Genomic DNA, 27,195 nt, shown 5'->3' with positions numbered 1-27,195 from the left:
GTATATAAATTGTATTCAAAGACGGAAACTTGAAAATCGAGCGTGCCTATTCTCTCTGTAGCTGGCGTGTATGGCGTGTTTATACGATTAGGACGACTACTTATACACAAATAGTCCAAGAAGTATGAGGCGTATATTCTCGGACTAAGCTCAATCGCTCGGTGTCTGTTATGTCTACTCTGTACGAAGGGTAAATTTATGAATTTCAAACATCTATCATATGTTTAATGTCAGAAGTATATAAATTACACAATCATGCGCTTTAGATTTCAGTATACGTCAAAAGTCAAAAGGGAAATTAAAACTCTTCAATACAACTCTGGTGTCTATTCTGTATATATCTTCCTTCTAACAAGTATAATTATATCACTCTTTATATCGTCTTTTTCCTTTCAAGTGTTTATCTCATAAGGTCCGTAATCTCTCCGCTTGCATTTGTAAACCACAGAGTCAATTACGTACGTCTTCTCTTCTTTTATTAAATAATTTAAATATTGTAAAAGCTACCACAATGTACATTGTACTTCGGATAATTTACTGCACTTGAATAAATAATGACATTGGCCAACGTAGTAAAGGAAAAGCCTAACTTCGTATAAAAATTTGTAGTTCTTGCAATAAAATCGTAATCTTCCTTCATACTTTGGCCACGTATTTTGTTTCTTACGCTAAAGAAGCTTGTTAGCTACTTGAAAACGTGTAACACAAATGCAAATTGAATGCGGCCTAGCTCTCCTCATTGTTCAATCCTGATTTAAGTATAAATGCATACATTATTCCTTGGCTCTGAACGTGCTTCATATTTCTAAGCGCGTGTAAATTTGGTACCGTGATCACATAGTAAATCTTAATTAATAATGGAAAAGCGACCTTCCTCAGTTCAATCGAAGGTTGAAGTACCGATTACTTGAATATTGAGAATAAAAATTCAAAGGACCATATCATTGTGACTTGTTTATGACTCTCTGATCAATTAACGCACCTTCTTCAATGACACACCTGCTTTCGTCAGTAATGGACAAAAAAGTTCCCTTCAGAATTAAAGATGACAGTTCCCTTAGAAAAAACACGTTTCTCATACTTTAATGACTTAGTACATTATCGGTGTATTATCTTGAAATCGAAAATCATATTCTTTATTGACAAATGCGGCAAATGCTGGCAATACAACTTTTGCATTTTCAATATTACGCCATTCACTTTCCTTGATTACATTTCTGACAGGTGCTTATCAGGGCCATTAACTACTCGTAAAATCGAATCGCAGTTTGTTTACGCGCAGCGAACACGAGAGCGTGTGCTTTAGTCACAAATCAGGTTGTTGATGAATTAAGTTGAGTTGCTGATCATCGCTTATCATGTCATCTAAGACCTCAGATGTAGTCAAGGCGTCTTTTCTGGGGGTCATATCACTTGTCGCTATCGTAGGCAATTTGATCGTTTGTTACGTCTTGATAAAGCGCCGAAATTTCCTCTTAAGAAGCCGCCCAACATATCAGTTTATTCTCAACTTGACGTTTTCGGATCTGTTAATCGCCGTGCTACTTTGTCCATTCGAAATCGCAAGGGAAATTCTCGGCTCATGGCCTACTGGAACAGTTGTTTGTAAGATCGTCGAGTTTCTTGAAGTGTCGACGTCGGGAACAGCAGTTATCACTCACTCACTGATAGCATTTGATCGATATCGAAGCATAGCTCATCCTTATCTTCCCAAACTCAAAGCAAAACGTGTAAAGCAGCTGATAGCTTTATCTTGGGTCGTTCCTGCTATCACTTCGAGTCCTCTTCTCTACATGACTCAAGTTATCAATGTGACTTCCAAACGGGTATGCACGCCTCTAGCTCTTCCTGCACCGTGGCTTGACAAACTTTACGAAGCTGTTGAGTTTTTGGTGATGTTCTTTTTTCCCTTCTGTGCAATATGCTTCTGTTACTATCATGTGATCTCCCTGACATTTGGTAAAGCAGAAGAAGCTCAGACGTCAGAAATTACTCTTCGGCGGAGCCAAAAACGGGTGACGAAAACATCTTGCTTGATCGTGGTCACTTTTATCATCTGCTGGTCCCCGACTTTTGTACTGAGCATTTGGAGAATTGCCTCAGGTACAGAAAGTGTACATCACGGCCATTTGATATATGAGATTGCCTTGTTCGGAGGACTTATCAATGAAGCTACCAATCCCATAATTTATACTGCCCATGATAAAAACATGCATATTTGGAATCACATCCAGTGTGGACACCGCGTCTCCAACGACGGAAACAGCGAAAGTGAGTCCACCAGGAAACCTATAACGACCAATGCCACTGATCGCAGTTTTAGAAATACAACCAGACAATTGTGTTTTTTAGAATCACATTCAAATTAATAAAATCCTGAATTCATATTCACTGTTAAGAATAAGGCTAAATTGAAAATTAAAAGGGGTGTAAAAAAATGAAGAAATATGCTCCAAGTGTAAAAACTTCGTGAAAGAGGCTTCAGCACAAAGGCTATCATATAATATGTCATTTCAACGGGTTTCATGGGATCGTTGCTCTTTCGAACTTGCTCGATTTTGATCATGGATTTTAAGGGCGTTGTTTTGGGACATATTCCAGATATTCCAAAATCAGAATAGGCCCCAAAATTAACTCTAGTATCCTGAAACATTAGTAAAAATTCGATTATTTTACTTTGACCATTTGGATATTATTATTTTTTTTTATCGGGAAACAGATAAAATACAGATTTTTCAGTGCATTCATTTTTATAAGACACGGAACATGTCCTGAAAAACGCGCTGTAAATTACTTTATATAAAGGTCCAGAACACTCTCTGTTGACAATCTTTAGCTTTAGGTGTTTTCATAATACTTCTCACCAGACCTAACGTTTTCAGTTAACTGGCATTTAAACAGTTTTCTGTTTAGGTTACGTTACACGGGATAATTTTTAAGGAAAATTTTCGCGCGACAAATGTGAGAAGGTTTTGAAGACAGACTTAAAAAAATGCAACATATTGCCGCTAAACGATGAAAAGGATAAAAAACGAATGAAATTGCTTCATGTAAAGTTTTCTTCGGATCGTCGTGAACATATCGATATTGCCATGACGGAGGTATTTAAACTGGACAAAAAAATGACGAAAAAACCCTCCAAACAGAAAAAGATCAACTGTTTAACAGATAAACTAAACTGTACTCAGTCAGCAAAAAACTCTTGTTGACTAAAGTTTTATTCATCTTCAACCGGTTTCGTCTGATAACTACAGACTTCATCAAGGAGTTTGAACAAGATTACATATGGAAACCTCTTTTATACATAACTATTACAGTGAAGATCACGTCCCCGTAAGGATGTGAACACTTATAATTGTTCTAAATGTGACGAGAGGTGTTTATCAAGAATTGGAATTCACAACCACAAGAGAAAATGTGATAACATTTGTCACTATATTTTATGCAAGATATTTTAACTGTATATATTATAATTCAAATAGCATGCTGAGCAAAAATAAAGAAAAAAGGAATGAATGCCAGTGATTTCATATGAGTCGGCAAAAAATTTTTAATCATAGCATTTTTACAGTAAACTAAATGACGCGAGAAACACTAAATAAACACTGCTATGTTTAAAATTTTACCTTAAAATATTTTATTTTTTATTTTATTTTATTTTATTTTATTTAGCTTTGTCCAATATGGACAGGGATACCGCAACAGCTAAGGCCAATTACTGCGGACCCGGGGTATACAGAATATATGCACAAAGACCAGACCACAAAATGTGTGCAGGAGTTAAAATATGACGCCTTAAGTGCTCTGTTGACATTCTCGGTTACGATCTTGAGAACGATGTCTTTTTGCTCTGAGCCGGATCTTTTGTATCAAAAATATTTTCCTGTAATTTTTGAATTTGTGCGCGTTTGTAAAATCTTTGGAAGGGCTCGATAAATTTTTGAAGACGGATGATTTATTAAAATTTGTGTTCTGAATTGACCGAAGGATTTTGTATTCAGCAGTTCACCTTTGACAAGATATGTTAATTTAGTATATAGACACGAGTGTTTTACTGGAAAATACACCACTCGTAAAATTCATACGAAATTACATCCGGAACCCGAGTGGCGTATTTCTCACTAGTAAAGATATTGATGACGTCATTTGCCGCTTTTTCACGGTTGTTTGTGCAAACAGTCGATAGAAAATGGCGAGCGATAGGTTTGCCTATACAATAAAAAGAAAATAAAAGTGTGGCTTGAAGTTATAATTATATTTTATCGTTTCAAAAACAGTATTATACTCACTCGCTAACTCGCTGCCCTAATAAGTTCGTAAAATATTATTTTAAAAGTGAACTCAAAATGAAATTCATATCTTTGCGCCGCCGTGTTATATCCTCTGAGTTAAGTTAATGCGTGTGATATTCCTTGGCTATTTTTACATTGTACCCACGTAATGGAAGTATAGCGCAAGGTATAATATTCAATAAAATATCATTAGTCGAGGCGGAATGTAGTACTCAGTAGTACACAATGGTTTGAACATTATGTCAGGAGCGGCGCATTTGTTATAAAACAAGTTTATTTTAAGCAGGTATGGTTCATATGCGCATCGTCAAATTAAAAGTGTTCCATAAAATTATTTGAGAAAACTTTGGAATTAGTTTTTTCAAGTCTGCGTGGTGAAGGTTTTCTAGCAAAACCAAACAAATTCTAAAATTGTAAGAATATTACTATGTTTTCGAGGACGCAGCAGGGAATGTCAACAATACTTTGTGTCGTTAATAGTGATTTCAAGGCACACTTTGCCAAAATTTTGAAGCAGTTTGTCCAAAACAGTAGCGTTTGTTTTACGGTCCATTGACTCCATTCACGATCACAGAACTATTCTCCAAAGTATGAAATATGTTATGCGCTTTGTCAAATCAGACATACACAGTCTTCTTTTAAGATATTGGTACTGGCGTTTCTAATGCAATTCTAGATGAAGTCGGCAAACTTCACCATTAACTGATTACGGGGTGTTTAGGCTGATCATCGTAATTTCGCGAGAGGAGTGCTTTTAAATAAAAAGAGAGCCGGGCACAAAAGTGATGTATGATCTGTAAATAACTGTTCGAGACAGCTTTATAATTTAGCTATCATTTATTTATGACGGTGTTCTATAAAATAAGGAACTGTTAACTTTGGGGTATTGACTAGTCTGTAAGAATTAAGCAATCGCTTAATAAAGTTCTGTATGCTTAATGTTAAGTTTCGAACAAATTACATCGCTGCTACCAGCTTGTATGTAACATAACAAATCGGTCGCTGGTGTAAACAGTAAGTAGAATACCTTCTTGATTTATCTGCCTGCTCGTTCAATCGTTAGGAGTAATCTATTTTTATCCTGGTAAACAGCACCTGATTACGTTGTAATAAGAAAATTCACCAGTTCCAAATTCAAACAAAATCTGTATTAATGTCGTTAATTTTGCATTATAACATAGTGTCAGTAAACCGCGCTCTGATTGGCTGATACGCGTCATTCATTTGCCCGTGGGTTGTGCGCTGACGTGAGCTTGCTTTCAACTTGGCTTTTCACTGGTTTAATAGGCCTTATCACGGTTTTCGACGCCATTTTGACGAGTAGGCAAACAGGCGTGAAATAACAGTGTTTATATGGAAATCCGATGTCAAATAATTTTCATAAAACATCGCTTCTGAAAAATTCATGAATTGGAAACTTTTGGTACTGGGAAAGAGATTTTAAGAAAAAAATTTAGAGGGATGTAGCTGTGACAGAAAGCGTCCAGTCGTGTTTTGAATTTTCCATAGATTTGTTTGTAAAGCGAACCAACCGCGAACTGCTCTAAAAATAGCTCGCGGGAAAAAAATACAGGGAAATGTATGGAAAGTTCAAAACAGAACTGGACGCTTTCTGGCACAGCTACATCCCTCCAATTTTTTTCTTAAAATCCTTTTCCTAGTGCCAAAAGTTTCCAATTCATGAATTTTTCAGAAGCGATGTTTTATAAAAATTATTTGACATCGGATTTCCATACAAACACTGTTAATTTCGAGCCCGTTTGCCTACTCGTCAAAATGGCGTCGAAAACCGTGATAAGGCCTATTCCATCAAGATTTCCTTATCTCAAATAGTTCAACTTGCATATTAAATACACTAAGCCAATATTTTTTTCAACTGTGACGCAAAAAAGCTCACATCATCGGATCATTTGAGATCTAAATACCCGGAGAATCTGCCAATAGTATTGAAATCAATCGTCACGAGGCAAGCGAACGAGACTCAGAATACTTTTATCAGTGATTCTTTCGCGCCTTGACTATTTTGGAGGAATTTTAAATGTTATAAAGGTTATTTCACATCTCTACTTGCAGACTGATTTATTGTTGTGCTATTGACTGTAACTTGTTTAGTTGTTTCGATTATTTCGGGTGAAAAAAACCTGTTTATGTTAAATGTGTACGTCTTAAACTTGCTTAAATTAAAAAAAAATCAAACTTTAGGATATACAGTCGTGTAAATAATTTCATTCTGCTGAATTGTGTGCACATTGTTATTATTGGTTAATTTATTGTTATATTTATTTTAACTCCTAACATAGTGCAAGAGCTGTTTTAGGAGTAGATCATTAAAGCGTTAAAGTAATTCTGACGGTAGCTTGGTTAATTTTTACCAGATAAAAATATACCGAACTGAGAATCGATATGTGATATGTGTGCGCTTTACAGTGACCACAGCTAAAAATCTTGTAGACTTACAATCACTGAAATTTCTTTGAAGGTGTATGTGCTAGATTTAATAAACTAAAATTTGTCACATACCATACTCTTTTGAAAAGGTTTGGCTCTGAGACTTTTACGATGAGAAACGGTGTACTCTGTAAGGAGACTCAAAGCTAGTGATTGCAGGAATAAAGCCAGCCAATTTTTTTCACCAGATTTTGCCGGCATAAAAGTTTTCTAAGTCGACTAGACGGACACCAGGGCCCAGTTGTTCAAAGCCCGATTAAGCTAATCCTAGGTTAACGTGAAATTTGATTCGAGCTTAATTACTTATCAGTGAAGACTCTTCGAAAAGATTTTTGTTCCTTGGTGTTGACTTAAACTTTTCTTTACCGTTAGCTTAAAATTAGCGTTTTTAAAAGGCATTTTTAATGAGAGGGCTGAAAACCTGGGTTAATTTTTAATCGGGGATTAGCGTTAATCGGCTTTCGAACAACTGGCCCCAGTATCTTAATTACGAAAACTTCCAGATTAATATATATTTTGTAAAAGAAATAGTAAACGCCACAGCTGTGCAACCATCGAGTTATGGATGCACTTGGGAGGTTTGCTAAGCACTCATGAAGCTAGAGGTGCTCTCGGCGCACGCTTCTTTCGTGCTTAGCAGCCTGCCTCCTGCGTGCATCCATAACTCGATAGTTGCAAGTGGCATGTTTACCATTTTCTCAAACAAGGAGCGATAAAAAATAACAAATGATGAATAGGGAAGAGTATCATATGGTAAAAAGCGACAAATATTGTGGGCATAGCCAATGATTTCGTCGCTTGAATGTAACTCATACCTCAACGGCAGAGATCTAAATACCGAAAAGGGCTTTAACCAATCAGCTAGTCAAGTATTTATGAATCAGTAAGTGTTGCAAGTGTTAGTAATTGTCAGCATTTTAAGCAGCGTCGTCCTCGATTGTTCAAATCCACTTACAAAAGCGGGATACATATGTAGTAATGTGGACTACTTCATCATCAACAACAGCAGCAATCGAACCCCTTCTCCTGATCCAGATAAGAGTTTCAAGCTTGTTGCACATTTGGGACTTCGCAGGTCACCTTCAAGGAAGAGCTGCTGTCTCCCTAATGGTCGGTTACGGCATCAATGGCGACTTACTTTCAGTGCCATCTTCAATCTCGTACCCAGAGTCTTCAGGCTTTTTGGTCAGCGGGGCAACGCCGGGAAGACTCTGGGGACATCGAAAAAATTCAATTTTTTTGATTGGCTGTTCTGTAACGGTTTCCATTGTTTTACCGCAGAAATCCTGCGGTAATAAAATTCGATGTTCCCAGAGTCTTCCCGGCGTTGCCCCGCTGACCAAAAAGCCTGAAGACTCTGGGTACGAGATTGTGCCATCTTAAATTCATGACCACAGCTCTTCGGCTGTAACACACAAGCATAAGTATCCATAGTTTCCCTCCATTACCATCCTATTATACCAAGTCCTTATTTAGGCCCTGATCACATTAGCCTCCCACGCAGTCGTTTTTAGGGGACTCGTATTACCTCTTCCCCACAAACGAGTCCCCTAAAAACGACTGCGTGGGAGGCTATGATCACATGAGACCGGTACGAACTCAGGGCTTCTTCATATGAGCCCGGTCGACCGGGCTGATTCGGTTTCCGAGATCTCGCCTCACCACTTTTTCCTTTACAAAAATTTCGATGTGTTCATATGAGAAGGCGGGCTTTCCCGGTCACCGAGATCTCGATTTTTGCGACCGGGATCTCGGTAACTGAGCTGGAAATTTTTCCCATATAAACACTCTAGCCCGGATACCGGGACTGTCCGTGACGAAACATTTTCAACTGCGCATGGCTTGTAAGTTCGCCGACAAGTCGGAACGCGGTTCCACGGGTATTTTGGGGGCCTAAAGCTTTTGGACATTTTTCATCTCGGTAACCGAGATTGAATTTCCCATATGAACAGAAGACAAAATCCGTCCCGCCTACCGGGCCAGCCCGGTTACCGGGCTCATATGAAGAGGCCCTCAGACCGGTGTGACTTCAGATCGGTCTCCATACACATGCTTGTTTCTGTTTACATGAAGCCGGTCTGAAAAGTCATATCATGCAGGTTTCACTCATTCCGGTTGCTGAACCGACACGAACGACACGGACCGGTGTGAAGTCGGACCGCGGATTCCATCTAAACACAAACAGATTTTGAGACCGGTCTGAGAACACAGCGGCAAAATGAGTGCCCATGTTCCGCAGATTTGTGATTCGAGCTAGCGAGAATCGATTACGAATGCTCTACTTCAATCGCCAAATTCACACCTGTTACCACAATATATTTTTTTGTTGAATGAGATATGTATGGAGGAAGTTCGAAGGAACCTTTACTGAAAGCGGCAACCTTAGCTATTTTGATTTGGGCTTATCCCGCGAAACGAAAACAAACAATGGGAATTTTAAAAATGCCGCCATTTCGTAGCGTACGATTGCTCGCGCGTGACGAGCAATGCTCACTCATTTTCCCGCTGTGTCTGATCTGAGGGCATTGTTTTGAGCATGCACAAGATTTGTTGTTGGACCATTCCAACATGGCGGATAACAGGAAAGAGTCCAAAGATAATCAAACCCGTTGGATTTTTAAGGATGCGATGGTTGAGGATTTGATTGAAGCACTGGAAGCATTAAAGATAGAATTTGAAGGTGGAGGCCTTGACTTTGAAAGAGGTCTTGTCAAGTTGTATTCAGAATAGCGAGTAATCCGCTCTTTTTTCCCGCTTTCAGCTGTATTCTTATTAATAGTGCTGCATTTAACATTAAAAGGCAAACAGACCACAAAAGAAAAATAGAAACTACATACATACATACTACATACTACAGCAATTAAGGCAAAAAATATAAAATATTTAGAAGCATTTGAAATTTTGGTAGTGCCTCGGAAGCGACTAGGCCGACTGTGCGCTAAAATCGAATTCCTTAAAATAAGAATCCTTCTAAACTTCCTGCATGTTTCATGTAAACATTCATGCCGATCTGAAGTCTCGTACCGGTCTCAGGTAATCGCTTCATACTTTCAGACCGGGTTCACTAAACTTAATCGTACCGGTCTGAGTCGTATCGGTCAGAGTTCGTACCGGTCTCATGTAATCAGGGCCTTTGTCACGCGAATTGGTTTTACGAGAAAAAGTCTAATAGTACTCTTCAGTACTCTTATAGTCCCTCCTTGTATATGCTATAGGGACTTTGATAATCTCCGACCGCATGCAAGGGAGGCTTTCCGCTTCTTCATTTACTCTGTTCAACAAAGGATCGCAAACATATCTACTCCTTATCACACCAAACAACTTGGTTTTGGCTCAAACCGAGTTTTTCTTAAACTGGTTTTTTGGCGCTTTGCTTTTTTGATCTGAAATAAAGGACCAAAAACGTAATTAGTATGAGCAACAGTTGAAGACACCAGTATGAAAATAATCTAGTGTAGTCTCTTTTGGCATTGCGGATTCTCGTTTTCCAAGTAATGTTTAAAACACGAGCAGCAGTGTTTTATCGGGATTTAAAACCAACGAGGCGCAGGTGAGTGGTTTTAAACCCAATCAATCACGTACTGCGAGTTTTTTGAACAGCTTCAAAAACATTCCTGGAAAGGCGTGTGTCAAGAGAGTTCAAAACAATGATGCTTTTGTGAACGTTGGAAATTAGCATACGAGAAAAAAATTAAACACCACATACTAATAAGGAGGAGGTTTTATCGGCTAGTTTTAAAACCACTGCACGTGAAGTTTTATCGACCATTTAATAGAAGGATGGCATTCAATTTACTTGTCTATTGAAAAGTCACTGCGATCGAGGAGGCCGTATGTGCCATTTGGCAACAAGAGACTATGAGGTAAGAGAACGAATCCCTGTGCCCCATGATAATTATTTTCAATCTTTTTTTAGTTCGCACCATGCTAGTTTGGGAAATTATAATCCGCCATTGAGTTTAAAATTAAATGACGTCACGTCACTCTAACTGACCAATAAGATGTCGACATTAAAATAGCAGCGCAAACAAAAATAGATTGAAATAATGACTTGGAGAATCCACAGCTAACAATGGCATAACGTTAGGAGACGATATGAGTAAGATGTAAAGCCACTTAACTAAGGTTACATGTTGGCACTATAAGGGGAATCATCAGTTCTGCTCATTCGGGCGTCCTGTGTACTAGTTTGCTCGCATAAAAGGCTGGGTAAAAATTCTACCAATGTTGATCAAGACTGGTATAAAACTATCTAAACTAGACTAAAAGCTTAACTGAAATACACACTTAAAATGTATGGCTTTTCTTCTTAATCTGAAGCTTAATCAGTATGACAAATACGTGGCTACCCCCGATTTCCTGTTTGGATTCCAATCGCCATTACTAAGACCTGCTTTTGGCGCATAGTCACAAACCGCGGAAACTACTTTGTATCGTTCAAACCTCATTAATAATTCATAAGCCCATTGACCTATCAAATGGTTCACGTGCAGTGGTTTTAAAACCCGATAAAGCCTCTTCCTTATTAGTATGCGGCGTTTAATATTTTTCTCGCATGCTAATTTCCAACGTTTTTAAAAAGCATCATTGTTATGAGCTCTCTTGACACACGCTTTTCCAGGAATGTTTTTGAAGCCGTTCAAAAAACACGCAGCACGTGTTTTATCGGGTCTAAACCACTCGACTGCGCCTCGTGGTTTTAAATCCCGATAAAACACTGCTGCTCATATTTTGAACATTACGTAAACAATACCCTGAAAGAAACCCAAGTCTCCCAGACCATGCAGAGATGGGCAGAACATATGCACCAGGAGGCATCATCCCTAATTAAACCACGAATTACGAGTTGTCATCATACCTCTTCCAACCGCTCTTGTAGTCTTTTTATTTCCTTTCGGAGTTCTTTATTAGTCGCGCAGTCGGAGAAGTCATTCATTTCCTTGCTTTTGTTTTTTATACCATTTGTTAAAAATCCCTCATGTCCCTCTTCACTATTGCTTTTCTTGAGGGATCTTACCTGCGAAGGATTATACAGTCAAAGGTTGCATTAATGCATCTTGATAACTCCTTATATATTTAACCATGAGGCATTCGCTTTCGTTAAGAAATTAACAGACAAACAGTTGAAGTAGAGAGGTCACGTTGTTATGAGGGTTATTTTAATGAGAGTATTTGAGATAATGAATCTATCATAATGGTTTAGCACGAAAACATGACTTTAAAGAGTTGGGTGTCTGTTACTAGAAGTCAGAGTAACATTCATTATGAGCTTCAACTAACAATCAAAAAACGGCGGGTGATATTAATACCTAGTCTACGGAGGCCTAATTTAATTTGCACTGTCTCTTTAAATGAATGCACATATTAGACGCCTAAAGCTCTTCCATGTCTCAAGTTAGTTATCAATTTACGCGAATTAAAGCTAGGAAGAAAGGGTGTACTCTTTTCGGAAGATATCTTACATGGCGACTGAACAGTGCATATAGTAGAAAAACAGCGAAATTGTTGATAATTTTATAACTGCTCTTGATAGCCATGTAGTAAAAATTTATCTCTTCCATCCAGGTTTCACAATAAAATATTCCCAACTGTTTCTTGTTTGTTCTTTTATTGTTGGCTTTGGAAATTTCCGAAATCATTTCCGTTCATAGTTGCTTTCGGAAACTTCTGAAACCTTTGTTTGTTCTCTACTGAATTGGTGTCAAAAATTTCCGATACCTTTTTTGACAACAGCTGGCTCCAGAAATTTCCGAAACCACTCGTTAACTTGAATTGTAAAGTATTGCGAGCTATTTACTTTTTAATTTTCATATTGGACATATTTCAACAAAATATTAATGTATTTGGACGGAGAAATTACCTGTGTCAGGAATTAATGCTTGCGGGTGTGATTTTAACCGACCTAATTGGCCTACAATTTGCTTCCTTCATAAAAATGATAGAAAGTGAAAAAGCCGATTTTACTACAATTTAAAATCGGCTAATTTTTATATTTTAGGGCTTGATTTCAGCGGAGCTAAAAAGGACTGAATAACCCTCATTTTGTCCAATTTGGTCTAAAGCCGCACAAAAAAAAAAAAAAAAGCTGAAAATAAAGCTTTTTAGCCGAAAATTAAACTTTGGAATATCTCTTAACGTTTGGAAACGTGTTACACCGCTGAAGCCGAGTACGAGCAAACGCCTGAAAATCTATCTTAATTATTAAGAACTTGCAAATTGACCAAAAAAAAAAATCAAATAAAAATAAGATACTGAACAGGCACACCTTCGGTACGAAGACAAGGCATAGCGTCAGAGTGGTGCAAAAAACTATACAGATTGTTACAACGTAAAAGGAGACTTCATTATGCTTGTGGCTGTCACCATACAATGCCATGGGAACTCCTATCATACAAACAATAAAGACATTGTACACGGCCATACCTGGAGAAATAACAGCAAAGATAAGCTGTAAATAGATATGCTTTGACAGCGTACAAGATAGCAACACATAGTTTAGCTTTTATTAAATGTCGTGGAGTGCAAGGAGTTGGTCTTTTTGGGAACGGAATGTCAAAAAGTGAGAAACGAAATTGAAACCAGAAACAGGTTTTTCAATGACCATTTTACGTCCGAGATTGAAATGTAATCGTGGAGAATATAAAATTAATAAAACGTCATAACGCAGGGAAAATCTAGGGGATATGTTACAATTGGGGCTCTGCCCTGTTCGCCTCTCCAGTCACGCCACAGCATTGTTATTCTTCTTCTTTTTCCATTGTCATATGTCAATTTATGTATTTATTTCATTGTGACGAATTACAATAAACTAAACTAAACTAAACTAAACTAAACTAAACTAAATCTCAAGGTTATCAGGAATAATGTACAATAATAACATGAATATCTGAGAGACTAGCTATAACCGTGGATTGCCTTATATCTGCTTTGAACAATCGGTTTGGGTTGTACATTCAACAAAACGTTCCCGTAGAAAATGCTTAACACACATCGTAAGGACAGTTTAATCAATTCTTCTTGTTAGTGATGTATTCGCTGGATTTATAATGCATGGTTATCGTTTTATTCCAGGCTTTAAGTTACAGCCATTCACTTTTTTATGAGTGCATAGCGACTATCTTTCGACATGCCGTCAGGTAGCCAGGACTAAGTTTTAACTATAAGTTCACCTGAATTATTTATGGTTGAACTCGACTTTGGATGATGAATGAGTGTTTATTTAAATTGACGTGGAGAATATCAATGCCTTGCGAACAAAGCGGCTGGATTCTTCCAAAGTGTTTGAGTTTTCCCGTAAACTGAGAGTGGTGCAAGATTAAGACATTTCTTCAGTCATTTGATGTTAGTAATTGTAGTTAAATAAAAGTAAATATATGAAACATATTTTTTGAACTGCGGTTGAAAGATCAAATAGAGGAAAGATCGATCCTCGCAGTTAGTACGCAACTTGAGCAGTTGCGGAAAAATTGAGGCTTGAACGGGATTCGAACCCATGACCTCTGCGATGCCGGTGCAGTGCTCTACCAACTGAGCTATCAAGCCAACTGGGAGCTGGTCATATTGTGAGTTCGTAACATACCCGTGAAGGATGAAAAAATGAGTATAAATATATCAAACGTATAGTTTGAACTGCGGATGAAAGATCATATCACTTATCAAAGCAGTTATCTTTCAAATTATTCTAATACATGTGATTACTTACCGACGTAGTGTGAATCGTTGAGTGTAGCTATTTTGACTTTTCGTGTCTCCCACGCCAAAAATAATCCAAACAGGAGAAGAATTCCCTTGAAGCCATACACCAAGAGCATCCAAACAAATGGTTTGTCCGTAGTGCAGTAATAAATCATAGGTTTGTAAATAACTTCTGCAGCATTGCGCTCTTCAACCTGTAAAACACCAATCAAGCGGTTACCATATAAAAATTGTTATGTTTTCAAAGTTAAAAAAAGGTAAAAAACACTATCCCGGTTTTCGTAATACATAAGCAAATGAAAATTAACGATAAAAACGAACGATGTCAACGAACGATGTTACCGCTAATTATCTCAGTTTTATGCAAGTTAAAAAGAGACCAGTTCAAATCAGTTAAAACACTGAATGGCTCGCCATATATGTAAATAGTGAACTGTTAAGCTTCAAACTTTCGCTAAATGTAACTCAATTTACGAATCACGCTTAATCTGAATTCATCAACAGTGGCTAATGCAATCCCACAATAACGTCTTCCGTAGAAAAACGGAGCAATGTCATTTAAGGACGTTCGCGCTAATTGTTTTTGCGCATCCTTATTGCCCGCGTAATTCTTGTCGTAATGTCAATCTACGTCTCGCAAGAGCGTGCGCATACTTAGAAATCTAACCACATATGCAAAGTTACAACATGAAACCACATGAAGAAAGTTATTTTTCTTACAGTAACTTTTATGCTTTCAGCACACTTTAGTGTTCTTCTTTTGGTTTTGATTACTTTTCGTTACATATTCGGTGGTTTACTGAACTTTTGCAAACATTACGTAATTATCACGTCATATGACGTCATCACGTCTCGGCATCAAAGGGAACATCTCTGAACTTACCATTTATCCTCCAAAAGTCATCTTCAAAGCCTTAATAGTATCGCCGGAGTTTTGGAGGCCACAAAACAAAAAAAGCCCCTCTAAATAGGGCTATGGAACATTACAGCCTCAACAATTTGTTTTTGAAACTTACTTCCATATAATCATGGTATAAAATAATTGATCGCCGTGAGATGTGTTCAGAAATGAGCGCTAATAAGATGAATGATATCACAAAGGCCTAATACTAATCTTTATTTGAACTAAAACAATTTTAAAATCCATCAAAGATACGAAGTAATAAAGAAAAAATGACATAAAAACTGTCTCAATGATGTGAATAACTCAAATTCGTGACTACATGCATTTCTGGACATAAGTGGTAATTATCAATCGTTATTACTTAGCTATTTAACAATTATCATTTTTATGTGATTACTAAATCGAGTAAAAAGTGTTAAAAAAGTACTGGCTACAACTATATCCAAGTAACTGTTTCAAGATACCTGGTCCCTGAGATATTTTTTATCTTTCCTTAAAGGGTCCACCAGAGACCAGACGATAAATATCACAGCGTCAACAAACAGGAACACGAAGATCATGCCAAACAAGTGGATATCTTTAATCACCTATACCATGAAAAATATGATTATTAAAGGGGAAGTATCACACGAACTTCTTGTCATTTGAAAACTCGAAAATGTTTGCCTGTCCACAGAAACAAAAAAATATATATTTATCTAGTTTTGTTATAAATTATCGCTCCAGTGCAATAAAACTGCCGATTTCCGCCATTGGCCAGAGACAGAGTAGATCGGAATGAATTGAAACTTGAAATGTAAGGCTATCGTTTTTCAAGTTCTCTCATCACGATTTGTTCCTTTCAAGAATTGAGTTCACTCTTTCCTCTCGTTGTTCTAGAATTATTCTGTAACTTAGTGAAGGTCTTATTTCACCATTTTTTTTAACAAAAGAGGTCAAAAACCCCATGAAACTTCCCCTTTGAGCCTTAATTTTTTTAGTTAAAACGGAGGGACATGGGAATTTTTAGACGTTTTACATCGCTGTAGCAGTACAAAGAAGTATGGTTTACTTACCCGTCTTCGTTGTCTGAGTTTTCTGGTGATCCTGTGAACACGCCAAGTCTTTGAAAACATCGATCCGAAAGCGATTGTAAATGCAACATCCAGGACCAGGACTTTTGCCTGAGCAAGGTCAATTCAGAGATAGTTTTTCATTAAGTGGATTATTTAGTAATTTTTATTTAAAACAATATCAACAGGCCATTGTGAACATATAGACATGGTTTAAGAGCTTTAAAAGAAATCCGTCTACACCTGCATGTAAATGAATCATTTTACTCGCCACGATAAAGCCTTAATACTAGGCCTAGAACAATAGTATCTTTAGACTTTGGTTAAACAATTAAAGAACACGCCTTATATTTAGCTGTTTGCCACCCTTACCTTGCAAATAAAGCTAGTAAGTTGTTCGCCATCGACGGAAAAAAGAACGACTGACACATACGCTAGAATGCAACCAACAATTATTGCATTGTTGATGTTAGGACTTGACATCTTGATGCATCTGAGAGAAGGTTTAAAAACGAAAGCGATAAATTAATTTACACAGTACGTGAGATGTACAAAAAGCTTGAATAATTTCAGTGAACCATTTCTTAGTCAATGTTCAATGACAACCAAACAAATAAAATTCGACATAAAGTAATTTCGACTAAATGACAAGACGGTTCAGTCTGCAGCATACAAGACAAACCCCTCCTTCCTTCTGTTTCGTTTATTTTTATAGATTTTCGTATTTTCGATTTCCAATTTTTGACTCATTGAGATGACTTGGACTCTATATGTCGGAAATAAAAAAAATGTGACTTCTTTTAACGTCATCAGGAAATTAGAACACCTTATCTTGTAAAAAAGAGAAAAGGCTGTCTGTTAATGAGAATGTGAGGGTAAAATATTGATTCAGAACAAAACCCAAGAGGGTGTAGATTTTGCTTCTAGGCCTGAGGGTTAGTAAGTAATACAATTTCTAATTATTGCTCCAGACTATTTCTCAGAAAGTCTACGTAACTAAGGTAGGTAGAGGTTAAACTTGAAGTCATCTCATGAAGTTGCCGAGTTTAGATATATGAGAATAGCAAGATGAAACAAATGTATGCTACCTACTATTAGATTAACCTGCAAATACAATTGCGTTTGCTGTCTAAATGAAGTGTGTCAGTTTGCCGATTATTTAAATAAGCATTTAGTGTTAACGTTGCTTATTTCAATTACAAATTGAGGGAATACATGTCCTAATAGACGTATGAAGTAACACAGCAAAATGGTTTATATCCAAAAGTAGTAACTGTTACAGGCTAGCAGGCGTAGCTTGGTGCTACTGCCTCGCAGATGTGATTATGCCACGATAGAACTGATCAAACTTCAATTTTTTCTTATTACTTGTGGACTGGGGCAAGAACCGATAAACACCTTACCTCTTATTTCGGTTGACCACGTTAAAGTGCAAAAATCCGGAACAAAGGATGATCCCTAGGCTGGCTAAGACACACATCGCTATAAAATGTCCCTGTGAAAGTTGGATCAACTTGTCCTTGTAAATGACATGATCGCGAGGACGTCTGCCATCTGCAAATTTTAAGGAGAGTCAGATCGATAAAACAGTTATGCAAACTGCAGACGAAATGACAAACATTTCTAAGGCTTGCTTCGATTAACTCATTTCCCATAGAATAGCTCTTGCATCATTATATCACTCATCCCGCTTCATCTACGTTGTATTTTGTGATTAAAACAAATTAAAATCTGCCGAACAAACAAATGGACAAAATGTAATAAAAGAGCATGTCACACTTGATAATCAACGCAAATATCGATGTGATATGTTGTATAATCTCGGAGAAATTAGCTTTAGAAATATTTCAGAGTTGACACGCCGCCATACCTTTTCTGTAAAATCTTGAGATATTTAAGGTTCTTTTCTCAAACACCATTGAAAATATCGTGTTGCAGTTTTAAGCAAGTAGTAAGTTTGCCAAGATCTTTTAATTTACAGCGTATACTTTTTTGTAGTTATTTTTTTCGTTTGTCAGTCAGTTATACTCTTTCAAATTCTTGTGCAATTACTTGTATCCGAAGCCGGTGATGCGGTCTGCATCAAACAACCCCCTTGAACCATTTAAACATTTTTAAGACCTTGCTTTTAAACATGTTCTGGTGAATGAAATTCTTGTACCTCTCCATTTAAACTCCATCTGATCGTAATAAGTAAGATTGTCTGGCTTTGTGGCGTCATGGAGGCCGATGAGTTCAAATTGACTTCCTGAAAATAGATATAACAAGTAAAACGTAACAATGTCCTTTAATATTATATTACTTATTCGCACAACTGGATTTTTCTATTGTCTGATTTCTTCTTTTCCCCTAATTTTCAATATACAGATAGGAAATAGTAAGGCCCTGTGCAAAAATCATTTACGGGTGAACATGTTGGAGGTAGCATCAGAAATTGGTATGAACGTTCTGTTTCCCGTGTTGTTCAGGTACCATTTCCGTCCGCTTTCCGCCGGTTTCTTATAATTAGCAGGCAAAACCGTCTAATCTTGACATGTTTCTCCATTTTGTTCTCAAGTGTGAAGTACCCAACTACTAAAATCGGAAATCGGGGTCTCATAATAGCCCAATTTCGATACATTAAAATTCAGCCTGAAACAATAACATCACGTCGAGGCTCCGGGTAATAAATTGTAGAGTTTCATATATTTCTATTCAGAGTTTAAATGGGTTCATTCCCCGTAGCTTCGATGTTTATTGTATCAGGCTAAATTTTAATACATTGAGTCTTTTTGTTACTTATTTATCCCTTTTCTCTTTTAATGATGTTGCTGGAAGGCATCGATAATTCGTATAACATTACGTTTTGTATCTCTCTGTGACTGTTTTGACAAAACATTAATCTGATAGACTATCGGCAACCGATCATTTTATCTATTTGGCGCAACCTCCAATTATTAGTTTACTTTCGTAAGTTTTAGAAACAACTGATTGGTAAGCATGAAACGGGCGTAGATAACATTTTTTTGCTATGTTATTTTAAAGATATTTGGGTAAAATTTTACCAATTACCTCTCAGTTGAAAGATTTCAAAATGTCCCGTTCTGTCCCCGTTCTTTTCCAGTTCAACTTCACCCTGTGGATGTAAATATGTAAAAGATTCCACCTTTTTACAATGAAGAAAAATTTATTTTCTTTCTGCAACACGTCACCACTTCTCGTTGTGGACCTCAGAGGAAACATTTGGATGTACTGTGTCTCCTCCAAGTCTCATTGTTATACAGTTTTTATACTTGCGAAGTTATGGAGGGGGCCCCGGCCATGAAAGAAAGCCCGGTCTACATCTAGATAGGGTTAAAGAATTTACTAACCGTTACACCCAGAAATCTTGTCCTTAGAAGACTTTTCTTGATCCCTTCAGTTGCATTTTCTTCGTTTATGTCCAACAGTATGGTGTTCGTCGATTTGCCGTCCATGGAGAAGTTTAACGCAATCGCTGCCAGCCAAGCAGCGTCGAAGCCAAAAGGTCCATACAAGGAGGCTTTAACGTTCGTGCTATTTACATATGCCTCGTATTCCTTTGAAAACTGCTGTGGTGTCTGTTTGCAAAGAAAAGTAAATTAAAGAATGTCTGTGATGTTGTAGTGACAACGTAATGGAGCTAATGGTAAATTAACCTTGGAGCAACCGAGACAAGTACCTAAAGTGCCTGGAGTTGGCAAGAATGCTCCCAAGTTGAATTAAAAAAAAAAGAAAAGAAAAGAAAGAAATAAAGAGCACACTGAATTTTAATCCCATTAGATGCTTTCAGGCAATTTTTTTTTCGAGAATATTAGTTGCCCAACCTGCTTCTCCGTATATTTAAATTATCAAACCAAACATTCCCATTGTTGGTGTTTACTTACCAACCCAGATATAGTAGAAACTTTCGCTTTGCTTAAATAAAGGTGGTCAACAGAAATGGCGTATTCAGCTGCGTCGTTAACTTGATCAGGGGAACAATCTAGGCTGGAGTAGGTTCGTTTCCACCATCCGTGGGAGTCAGGAGTATGAATCACCCAACCGTACTTCTTGCCATACAATTTGTGTTTGTAAATCTAGTTAACAGAAATTTTAGGTTAGTATCTACAGACAAACCTAATGCCGTATCCAACGCATGCAATGCATGGTTCGTAGACAACCTCGTCTTTCTTTTGGTTTTTAGAAAATTGCCAATGTCGGGGAGATAACTGAGTGTGTGACAACTTTATGGTGGCTAGCGTTTTAACTCTAATTGATAATTAAACCAGTTAAATATGAAGGATCTCGGAAGATGGGCAGGTAAGGATCCTTAACCGCTCCCACGGTTCCTGCATTCTGTTTGGCCAGTTGGAACGGAAGCCATCTGAAACCATACTATACTATACCATACCATACCATACCATACCATACCATACCATACCATACCATACCATACCATACCATACCATACCATGCCATGCCATGCCATGCCATGCCATGCCATGCCATGCCATGCCATGCCATGCCATGCCATGCCATGCCATGCCATGCCATGCCACGCCACGCCACCCCACACCACACCACACTAAACTACACTACACTACACTACACTACACTACACTAGACTATACTATACTATACTATACTATACTATACTATACTATACTATACTATACTATACTATACTATACTATACTATACTATAAAAGACAATTGCTTTTATTACCAAGCACATCACAGTCGTTGTCCTCTGCAGAAATGCGAATACAATCCGTGTATCGATATCCTGAGAAATGAACAAAGTTACGATTAAGTGGAAACTCGATTTCACGGTGCCTTAAGGCGCATTTAAACCGATGCAACATTTGACCAACGTTCGTTCAACAAAAGTTGAACAGACGTTGGGCAAATGTTGGACAAATGTTGAACGGAGTGTTTGAATGGCTTCGACACCTTTGAACATTTTCAAGAACGAAGGAATGTTGCATGAATGTTGAACGAAAGTTAAAACCAATCTATGTTTCATTCAACACGCCTTCAACAAGCTTGCAACATATTTTACACATTCAGCTAACGAACTACTAAAACGCTCCGACATTTGGCTCAAAATGTGTTGAACTCATCTTAAAGCAAATGTTGAAACCGTTTAACTGGACCCTAAATGCTGCCAACAATCCCGGCTTCAAACTTGTTATAATTAACGGCTTTAAAGAGGTTAATATCTGGTCACGGTGTTAATGTATTTTTATACTCCACAGAACTGATAAATGTGTTTATTTTTTTTAATGATGACCCATCCTTTTTAAGCATTCCCTAAAATGTTCGTATGTTCTACCTGATTTAGCTAATTTTCCTCGCAAAAGATATCGTCGTCATGACCAAAGACGCCATGATAATCCATTCGAAAATTAAACTTGAAATTTACAAGCTACATAACTGTAGCATCTTAATTTAAATTAAACTTTAATTTTATCTATATAAGGTCTCTACAAACCGGCATAATAAATGAACATACCGCAGTACCTTAATATTCTGTAACTGGTTGTTTGCATCATTTTTGTCCCGAAAGCTCCCATATGATAACACCGTTATGTTGTTCCTCTCGCATTCTTCTTTTAATTCAGACGCAGCCTAAGATAGATAGGAATCGTCAGATAGTTGAAAGACGTGCTATGTGCTGCGTCGTTGGCAAGAGGGGGTACTCACCCACTCGTCCCAAAGCGTAAGGTACTCTCCAGTCCGTGGGTTGGTGTCCGAGTGTGTCGCTTGCTTTAATTGATTGTCTTTTGGTGTTTTGGACGTTTTACTGTAAAATTGGTCATAATTTTTTTCTATTTTGGTCCGAAAGAATATGATTTAAGGGGTAATAGAAGCTGCGTATAAATGTGAATCATTAAACAAGCTTAAGTACCAAGCCAAGAGGCATGTGTATCGTTCCTTATATTTAATCATCAAACGCGCTTCACCAAACTGAAAATGGGTACAAGCAATTGTTCTATTGTGGTCTGACATGGCGTCAGGAATTGCAGAAGCAGTAAGCACAACAAAGCAAAGATTCTCTGGAGTTTCCCCCTCCTCCCCTCACTCCTCTCTTTCCCGTTGCTATTAAACCTTGCAAACTCAAGCTCAGGTATACCAAAGGTGCCGAAATTTGCCCAAGAAGTACTTAAACGATTCATAATCTAGAACGGAAAGTCATTGAATGAACTTTGGAGTATTTTGACCATAAAATAAAATTTTGTTTAGTTTCTTTCCCTATTTTTCTTCCAACCTCTTTGACCTAATCGGCATGATACAATTGTCATTTTATGATGGCCTCCCTCACTCACCCATTTAACTTCAGCTAGCTTCATAATACTTGTCTGTGAATTGTGGACAATATAGGATGGGTAGTAATGAATTGAAAATGACCAGCTTTCTGTTGGCCTGATAGCTCAGTTGGTAGAGCACTGCACTCAAGTACCACAGAGGTCATGAGTTCAAATTCCGTCAGGTTTGTTTTTTTTACTCTTTCCGTACACGCAGCCGCTTAAACAGAACCTCTGCTCCGAAATAAAAATGGACGGTAAATTGTTGAAAATAGTGTCTAAATTTTAGTTTAAGAAGTAGAAATAAAATTCAAGCGTGCTTAAAATTAGGTATGATTGTTGCCTATTTTCGCTTTTAATTTTCCTGGGCGCCACCGTTTTGAATTTTATGACGTAATACGTTGCTCTACTGTTTCACACAAAAGAACTTTAAGTTGCGTACGTAACAGCGATTTTCTCTCTACTATCAAACTTTCCATATGCAATTCACTGTATTCATGTATAGGGTCATTAACTACATTACCTTTATATACATATCTCTACTGTAAAACAATATTGAGACTCGCGACCACTGGAATTTTTTGGCCAGAGCGACAAAAGTAGCCTTTGAGCTAGATAAGGAAGAGATGGTACGGAAGAAATAAGGATACGTATTGGAGTTGGAAAGGTCCCCACTCTCCGCGGACGCTGATATCTGTAGAGTTAATAAAATGGAGAAAAGTGAGGAGGTCTAGCCAGACGCATTAATCGGGAAATTAAAGCCATTGTTTTTTAAAAATTTGTGAATTTTATGACCTAAAAAAAAAAAAAGACAAAAGAAGTAAAAGTTAAACCATTTGGTTTCAAGATAGTATTTTTTATCGTTAACCTTAAACACCTCACCCTCAACTTTTTAGCTACTCTTCCAGAACATAATAGATGCACAGCTTTACAGACAAACCTGGATCATTTTCCAGTATTTTGCCGTGTCTGCTACGGAGAGGGCAACGTTTGATCTTCCAGGTCCCAAAACTAATGAGGGCTTCCCTGCTGTTATGTAATCATAAAGGATTTTGTTGCCAAGACCGGTCTCTCCCTGTGTAAATAAGACACTATGCAGTTAGCAGCCGAGCTCCTCCTTTATATCCAATATTAGATAAAGCCTATCGCAGTTAACAGATGTAACGATAACCGCATGCATCACTGAGCAAAAGCTCCTCTCAACTAAAAATGACGATCCGATACTACACAAAAGAAAATTGCAAAAGTTAATTCATCTAAAAGTGACCTGTTATATCGATAAACTCTCAGGTTAACTAACTACGACAACTCGTTCTCGTTATCACGCTAACTTAAAAAAACACTCGGAAGTATGCTACAAATGTCGATCTTATAACATCACAGTTATTTTTCATCTATGTGAGTGGCCGAAAGCTGAAAATTGTGTCAAGGAGTTTGGACTTAATATTGGTAACGGTGGACGTGCAATGTTGAGAAATAAGAACCAGACTCTACGTCACAATGGTTTTACGCAGCAGTTATAGGAGATCCTGGCACCATGCAAATTCGAAGTGGTTTTTTCAACAGTTTTTCTTGTGGTCTCTCCTTTCGCTTCGAAAGATGAGTGTTCTGCAGTCTGTTGTTGTGTTACTAGGTCAGTGGAGTCTCTTGTGTGAGGTTGGACCAATTAATTTTTGGATTTGCATGCACGGTCACATACAGTGTACGTGTGTTCAAGAGTAGATGGAGGCAGAGAGTCCTTAGCCTTTCGTCGACCTCTTCTTTCCTGTGATAATAAACTAAAGGTAAAGTGCTCGAAACGTCAGCACTTAGAAGATTGTCTTATCAACTCTGTTGATAAAACCAAACATGCGTATGTAAATAGAAGATTTGCTGCAAGTGTCGTAAGCATTGTCAGTTTAACATACTATTTCAAAAGTCAAAACTTTCTCAAAATCCTATAAGAGCCGATTAGAAACGATGAAAGGAACGACCTTTCGTTTGAATTGTCACTCTTTCTAATGTCACTTCATATAACATACAGCAGTCACAATTAAAATTGTACAGTTACAGACGATAAAGAGAAGGCAAAAAGTAATAGCATCATTCCACTCTAAACGACCAAAGCTTTATCTCGTGGAGTATATGTAAATGACGTAGAAACCTTACCCGTGTGTCGTCAGCCAATAATCTCAGTTCATAAGATGGCAAAATGTCAGATCTATTGTTGATATACTCAAAGGCCATTTGCATGGCAGCAGTGATACCAGCGCCCCACCATGCACGCTTTCCACTTAGAGGTGCCATCGATCCCACGTACAGCGGCACTTTCGCAGACTGCGCATGGACATTTGATAGGAGCCAGAAAGGCAGGAGTTGCCAAGGAAACATCATTGAAAGGAAACCTTTAAGTCAAGAATAGTCATTAGTAACTGATACCATACAACAGAAGGAACCCATAAACGGTTTAATAATTCTTCACACAGACTATTTTTGTGCGATTGTATCTGCAACGTAAACTTCTAGTAAACTTCTTGTGATTTTCGCTGTAATTTTACGTCCACGTCATTGCAATAATGCAGCATTGACAGAGCGCTTGTGTCAGTCACAGGAATTGCCTTTAAGGAATGTCCAAGCGAACGTTAATGTGTTTTACATGTGAATTGCAGCTTAAGGTGATTCCTCAGAATTGCACTGCGCATAACATCACAAAAGTGGCGTAATTTCGCGTGCGTAATTAGCAACACTGGCAACATGGCGACTTTTATCAGTGCGGGAAATCTCGCCAGGCATAAAAATGGTCGCTTTCAAAAAATTTCGGATAGTGTTAGAACGAAAAGTTTATGCCTAGCGAGAAAACGATTAAGCGAGAGTGGTAAAGGTCCAAAAGAATCCGCCGTTTGTGAATTCCCGGTAACCGGGAGACGCATCGTCGAGCTGAGTTTGCTTGCAAATCAGCTTGACAGTGGATGCAGTGTGTGTGGAACGCCTCTTCGTTTGTCGAACTGTACCCAAGAGACAGTCTCAGGTCTGGGGAGTTTTCTATATATAACGTGCTGCGAGGAAGGATGCGGAGAAGTAAACGTCTGCCACACGACCAAAGCTCACCGCGCGCGAGCAAGAGGGAGACCAGTGTTTGACATCAACACGAAACTTGCTGCCGGTAAGTACAAACAATTTTCGTAAGAACAAACAAATCCAGTTTGTTTTCAATTCGTAAATATATATTTTGCTGATCTTTAAAAATGCTACCGATAGGAATGCTGCATGCAGGAATTGGCCCCTCTCATGTTAACTCTCTTCTGACATCAACCCCCCTGCTGTTTCCGAGAACACGCTGAAAGCCAGAGAAGGCGAAATCGGACCGGTGTTTGAAAAAGTGGCAAAAGATTCATGTGGACAGGCGGTGGAAAAGGAAAAGAGCCAGTGGCTGGGCGAAAGTTTGAATAGTGGGAAAACGGCGAGCAATGAACAGCAAGAAAGTGTGCATGTGTATATCGCCGCATCGTACGACGCGGGTTGGCAAAAGCGAGGGAAAAGGTCACAACAGTCTTACTGGTAAGCCATATAGTTTTACAAAAAGCAGTCACAGCGATTGGGCAAAGAAAACCATACGTTAAAGCAATATCCAGGCATATATGTTTACAATCTGCGAGCAGAACAGTATAAAGTGATTGCTATTTCTCGTGATCGAAGTCGCTTGCCGAGTTTAGATTCGCTCTCAAGCGCGGCCGGCTGTAGAAAACAAAGAAAATTGTTCAAATTTAAAGTGATCAACATTTCCTGAATGAAATAGCTTTGTTTCAAACGAAATTATCGAACCTTCCGTTTATCTTGGAACGAATAAAAGTAAAACAAAGCGCAAAAATAAAGAGAAATAAAAATATGCGGACCACCGAGGTATCACCAACATCAAATCATTTTTTTCTCGAAGAAAACGAGTCACCGCTGTTGTACGTTTATGCCATAAATTTTATTCAAATTATTTAGCTGCATTTCTAAACCTATGTTTGAGTATAAATGTTTTATTGAGTGAGCAAATTGAGTGCTTTTTGATTATATTACATCACATGTAATTTGTCTTTGTCAGATTAGTAGAGAAGGGATAAGTCCTACTCTGTAGCATTGCAGCTTAATATTAAAACATTAAGAATGCTCTTCTAATGTTTTAATATTACTTTTATATTTAGGGTTTACCAAGAGAGCCCATGATAGAAGTTTGGGTATACCGTGCCACTAGTAGAACTGATAGAGAAGGGTGAATCCATACGTAAGCATGGACGAGACAGACAACCGGAAGGATGAATGAACACAAAGCCGAAAACCACATAGGACACGGAATGACTAACTTAATAACCAGACAGGATGTCCAGAGTAAACCAGGCAAAGTGAACAGACAAAACCGAAAGCCTGAATGACCATATGAACGAAGAAACATGCCAAATGCCAATTACACAGATGTTTTCTGAATTATGGGCTTCTGATTATTCCTAAATACTTTTAATTGATAATTTGGATCTAGATTATATAATTAAAAA

The 27,195-nt window shown here is 37.9% G+C and overlaps 2 protein-coding genes across 5 annotated transcripts in view; one reads left to right on the top strand and one right to left on the bottom strand.

The window, feature by feature from the left end:
• The first annotated feature begins 985 nt into the window (after positions 1-985).
• Positions 986-2,643, top strand: LOC146464151 (tachykinin-like peptides receptor 86C). Its single transcript, XM_085130078.1, has one exon. The coding sequence runs from the start codon at positions 1,359-1,361 to the stop codon at positions 2,367-2,369; it is 1,011 nt and encodes a 336-aa protein (XP_084986204.1). The 5' UTR covers positions 986-1,358; the 3' UTR covers positions 2,370-2,643.
• A 4,957-nt stretch (positions 2,644-7,600) lies between these two features.
• The window catches only part of LOC146464148 (gamma-aminobutyric acid type B receptor subunit 1-like), a 47,897-nt gene continuing 28,302 nt past the window's right edge, over positions 7,601-27,195 (bottom strand). For all 4 annotated transcript variants that reach the window (XM_085130066.1, XM_085130068.1, XM_085130065.1 and 1 more), the window contains 18 exons: positions 24,827-25,062; positions 23,619-23,753; positions 23,202-23,372; positions 21,894-22,001; positions 21,097-21,156; positions 20,276-20,467; positions 19,742-19,969; positions 19,443-19,506; positions 18,553-18,639; positions 17,795-17,945; positions 16,764-16,884; positions 16,395-16,502; positions 15,804-15,926; positions 14,443-14,629; positions 13,006-13,163; positions 11,599-11,757; positions 8,106-10,123; positions 7,601-7,877 (listed from right to left, as the gene is read on the bottom strand). In XM_085130066.1, coding sequence (XP_084986192.1) covers positions 10,049-10,123; positions 11,599-11,757; positions 13,006-13,163; positions 14,443-14,629; positions 15,804-15,926; positions 16,395-16,502; positions 16,764-16,884; positions 17,795-17,945; positions 18,553-18,639; positions 19,443-19,506; positions 19,742-19,969; positions 20,276-20,467; positions 21,097-21,156; positions 21,894-22,001; positions 23,202-23,372; positions 23,619-23,753; positions 24,827-25,051 — 2,352 coding nt within the window. In that variant the 5' untranslated portion in view covers positions 25,052-25,062 and the 3' untranslated portion in view covers positions 7,601-7,877; positions 8,106-10,048. The remainder of the gene's footprint in view (positions 7,878-8,105; positions 10,124-11,598; positions 11,758-13,005; positions 13,164-14,442; positions 14,630-15,803; positions 15,927-16,394; positions 16,503-16,763; positions 16,885-17,794; positions 17,946-18,552; positions 18,640-19,442; positions 19,507-19,741; positions 19,970-20,275; positions 20,468-21,096; positions 21,157-21,893; positions 22,002-23,201; positions 23,373-23,618; positions 23,754-24,826; positions 25,063-27,195) is intronic.

The sequence above is a fragment of the Pavona decussata genome, unplaced genomic scaffold (genome assembly GCF_977016875.1).
Source record: "Pavona decussata unplaced genomic scaffold, jaPavDecu1.1 SCAFFOLD_168, whole genome shotgun sequence".
NCBI classification, from domain to species: Eukaryota; Metazoa; Cnidaria; class Anthozoa; order Scleractinia; family Agariciidae; genus Pavona; species Pavona decussata.
The sequence above is the reverse complement of the archived record's forward strand: the minus strand, read 5'-3'. Positions and strand labels throughout refer to the sequence as shown.

What these genes read in the sequence shown, in the direction of transcription:
- LOC146464151 (XM_085130078.1), top strand. Translation starts at nt 1,359, where the DNA reads ATGTCATCTAAGACCTCAGATGTAGTCAAGGCGTCTTTTCTGGGGGTC.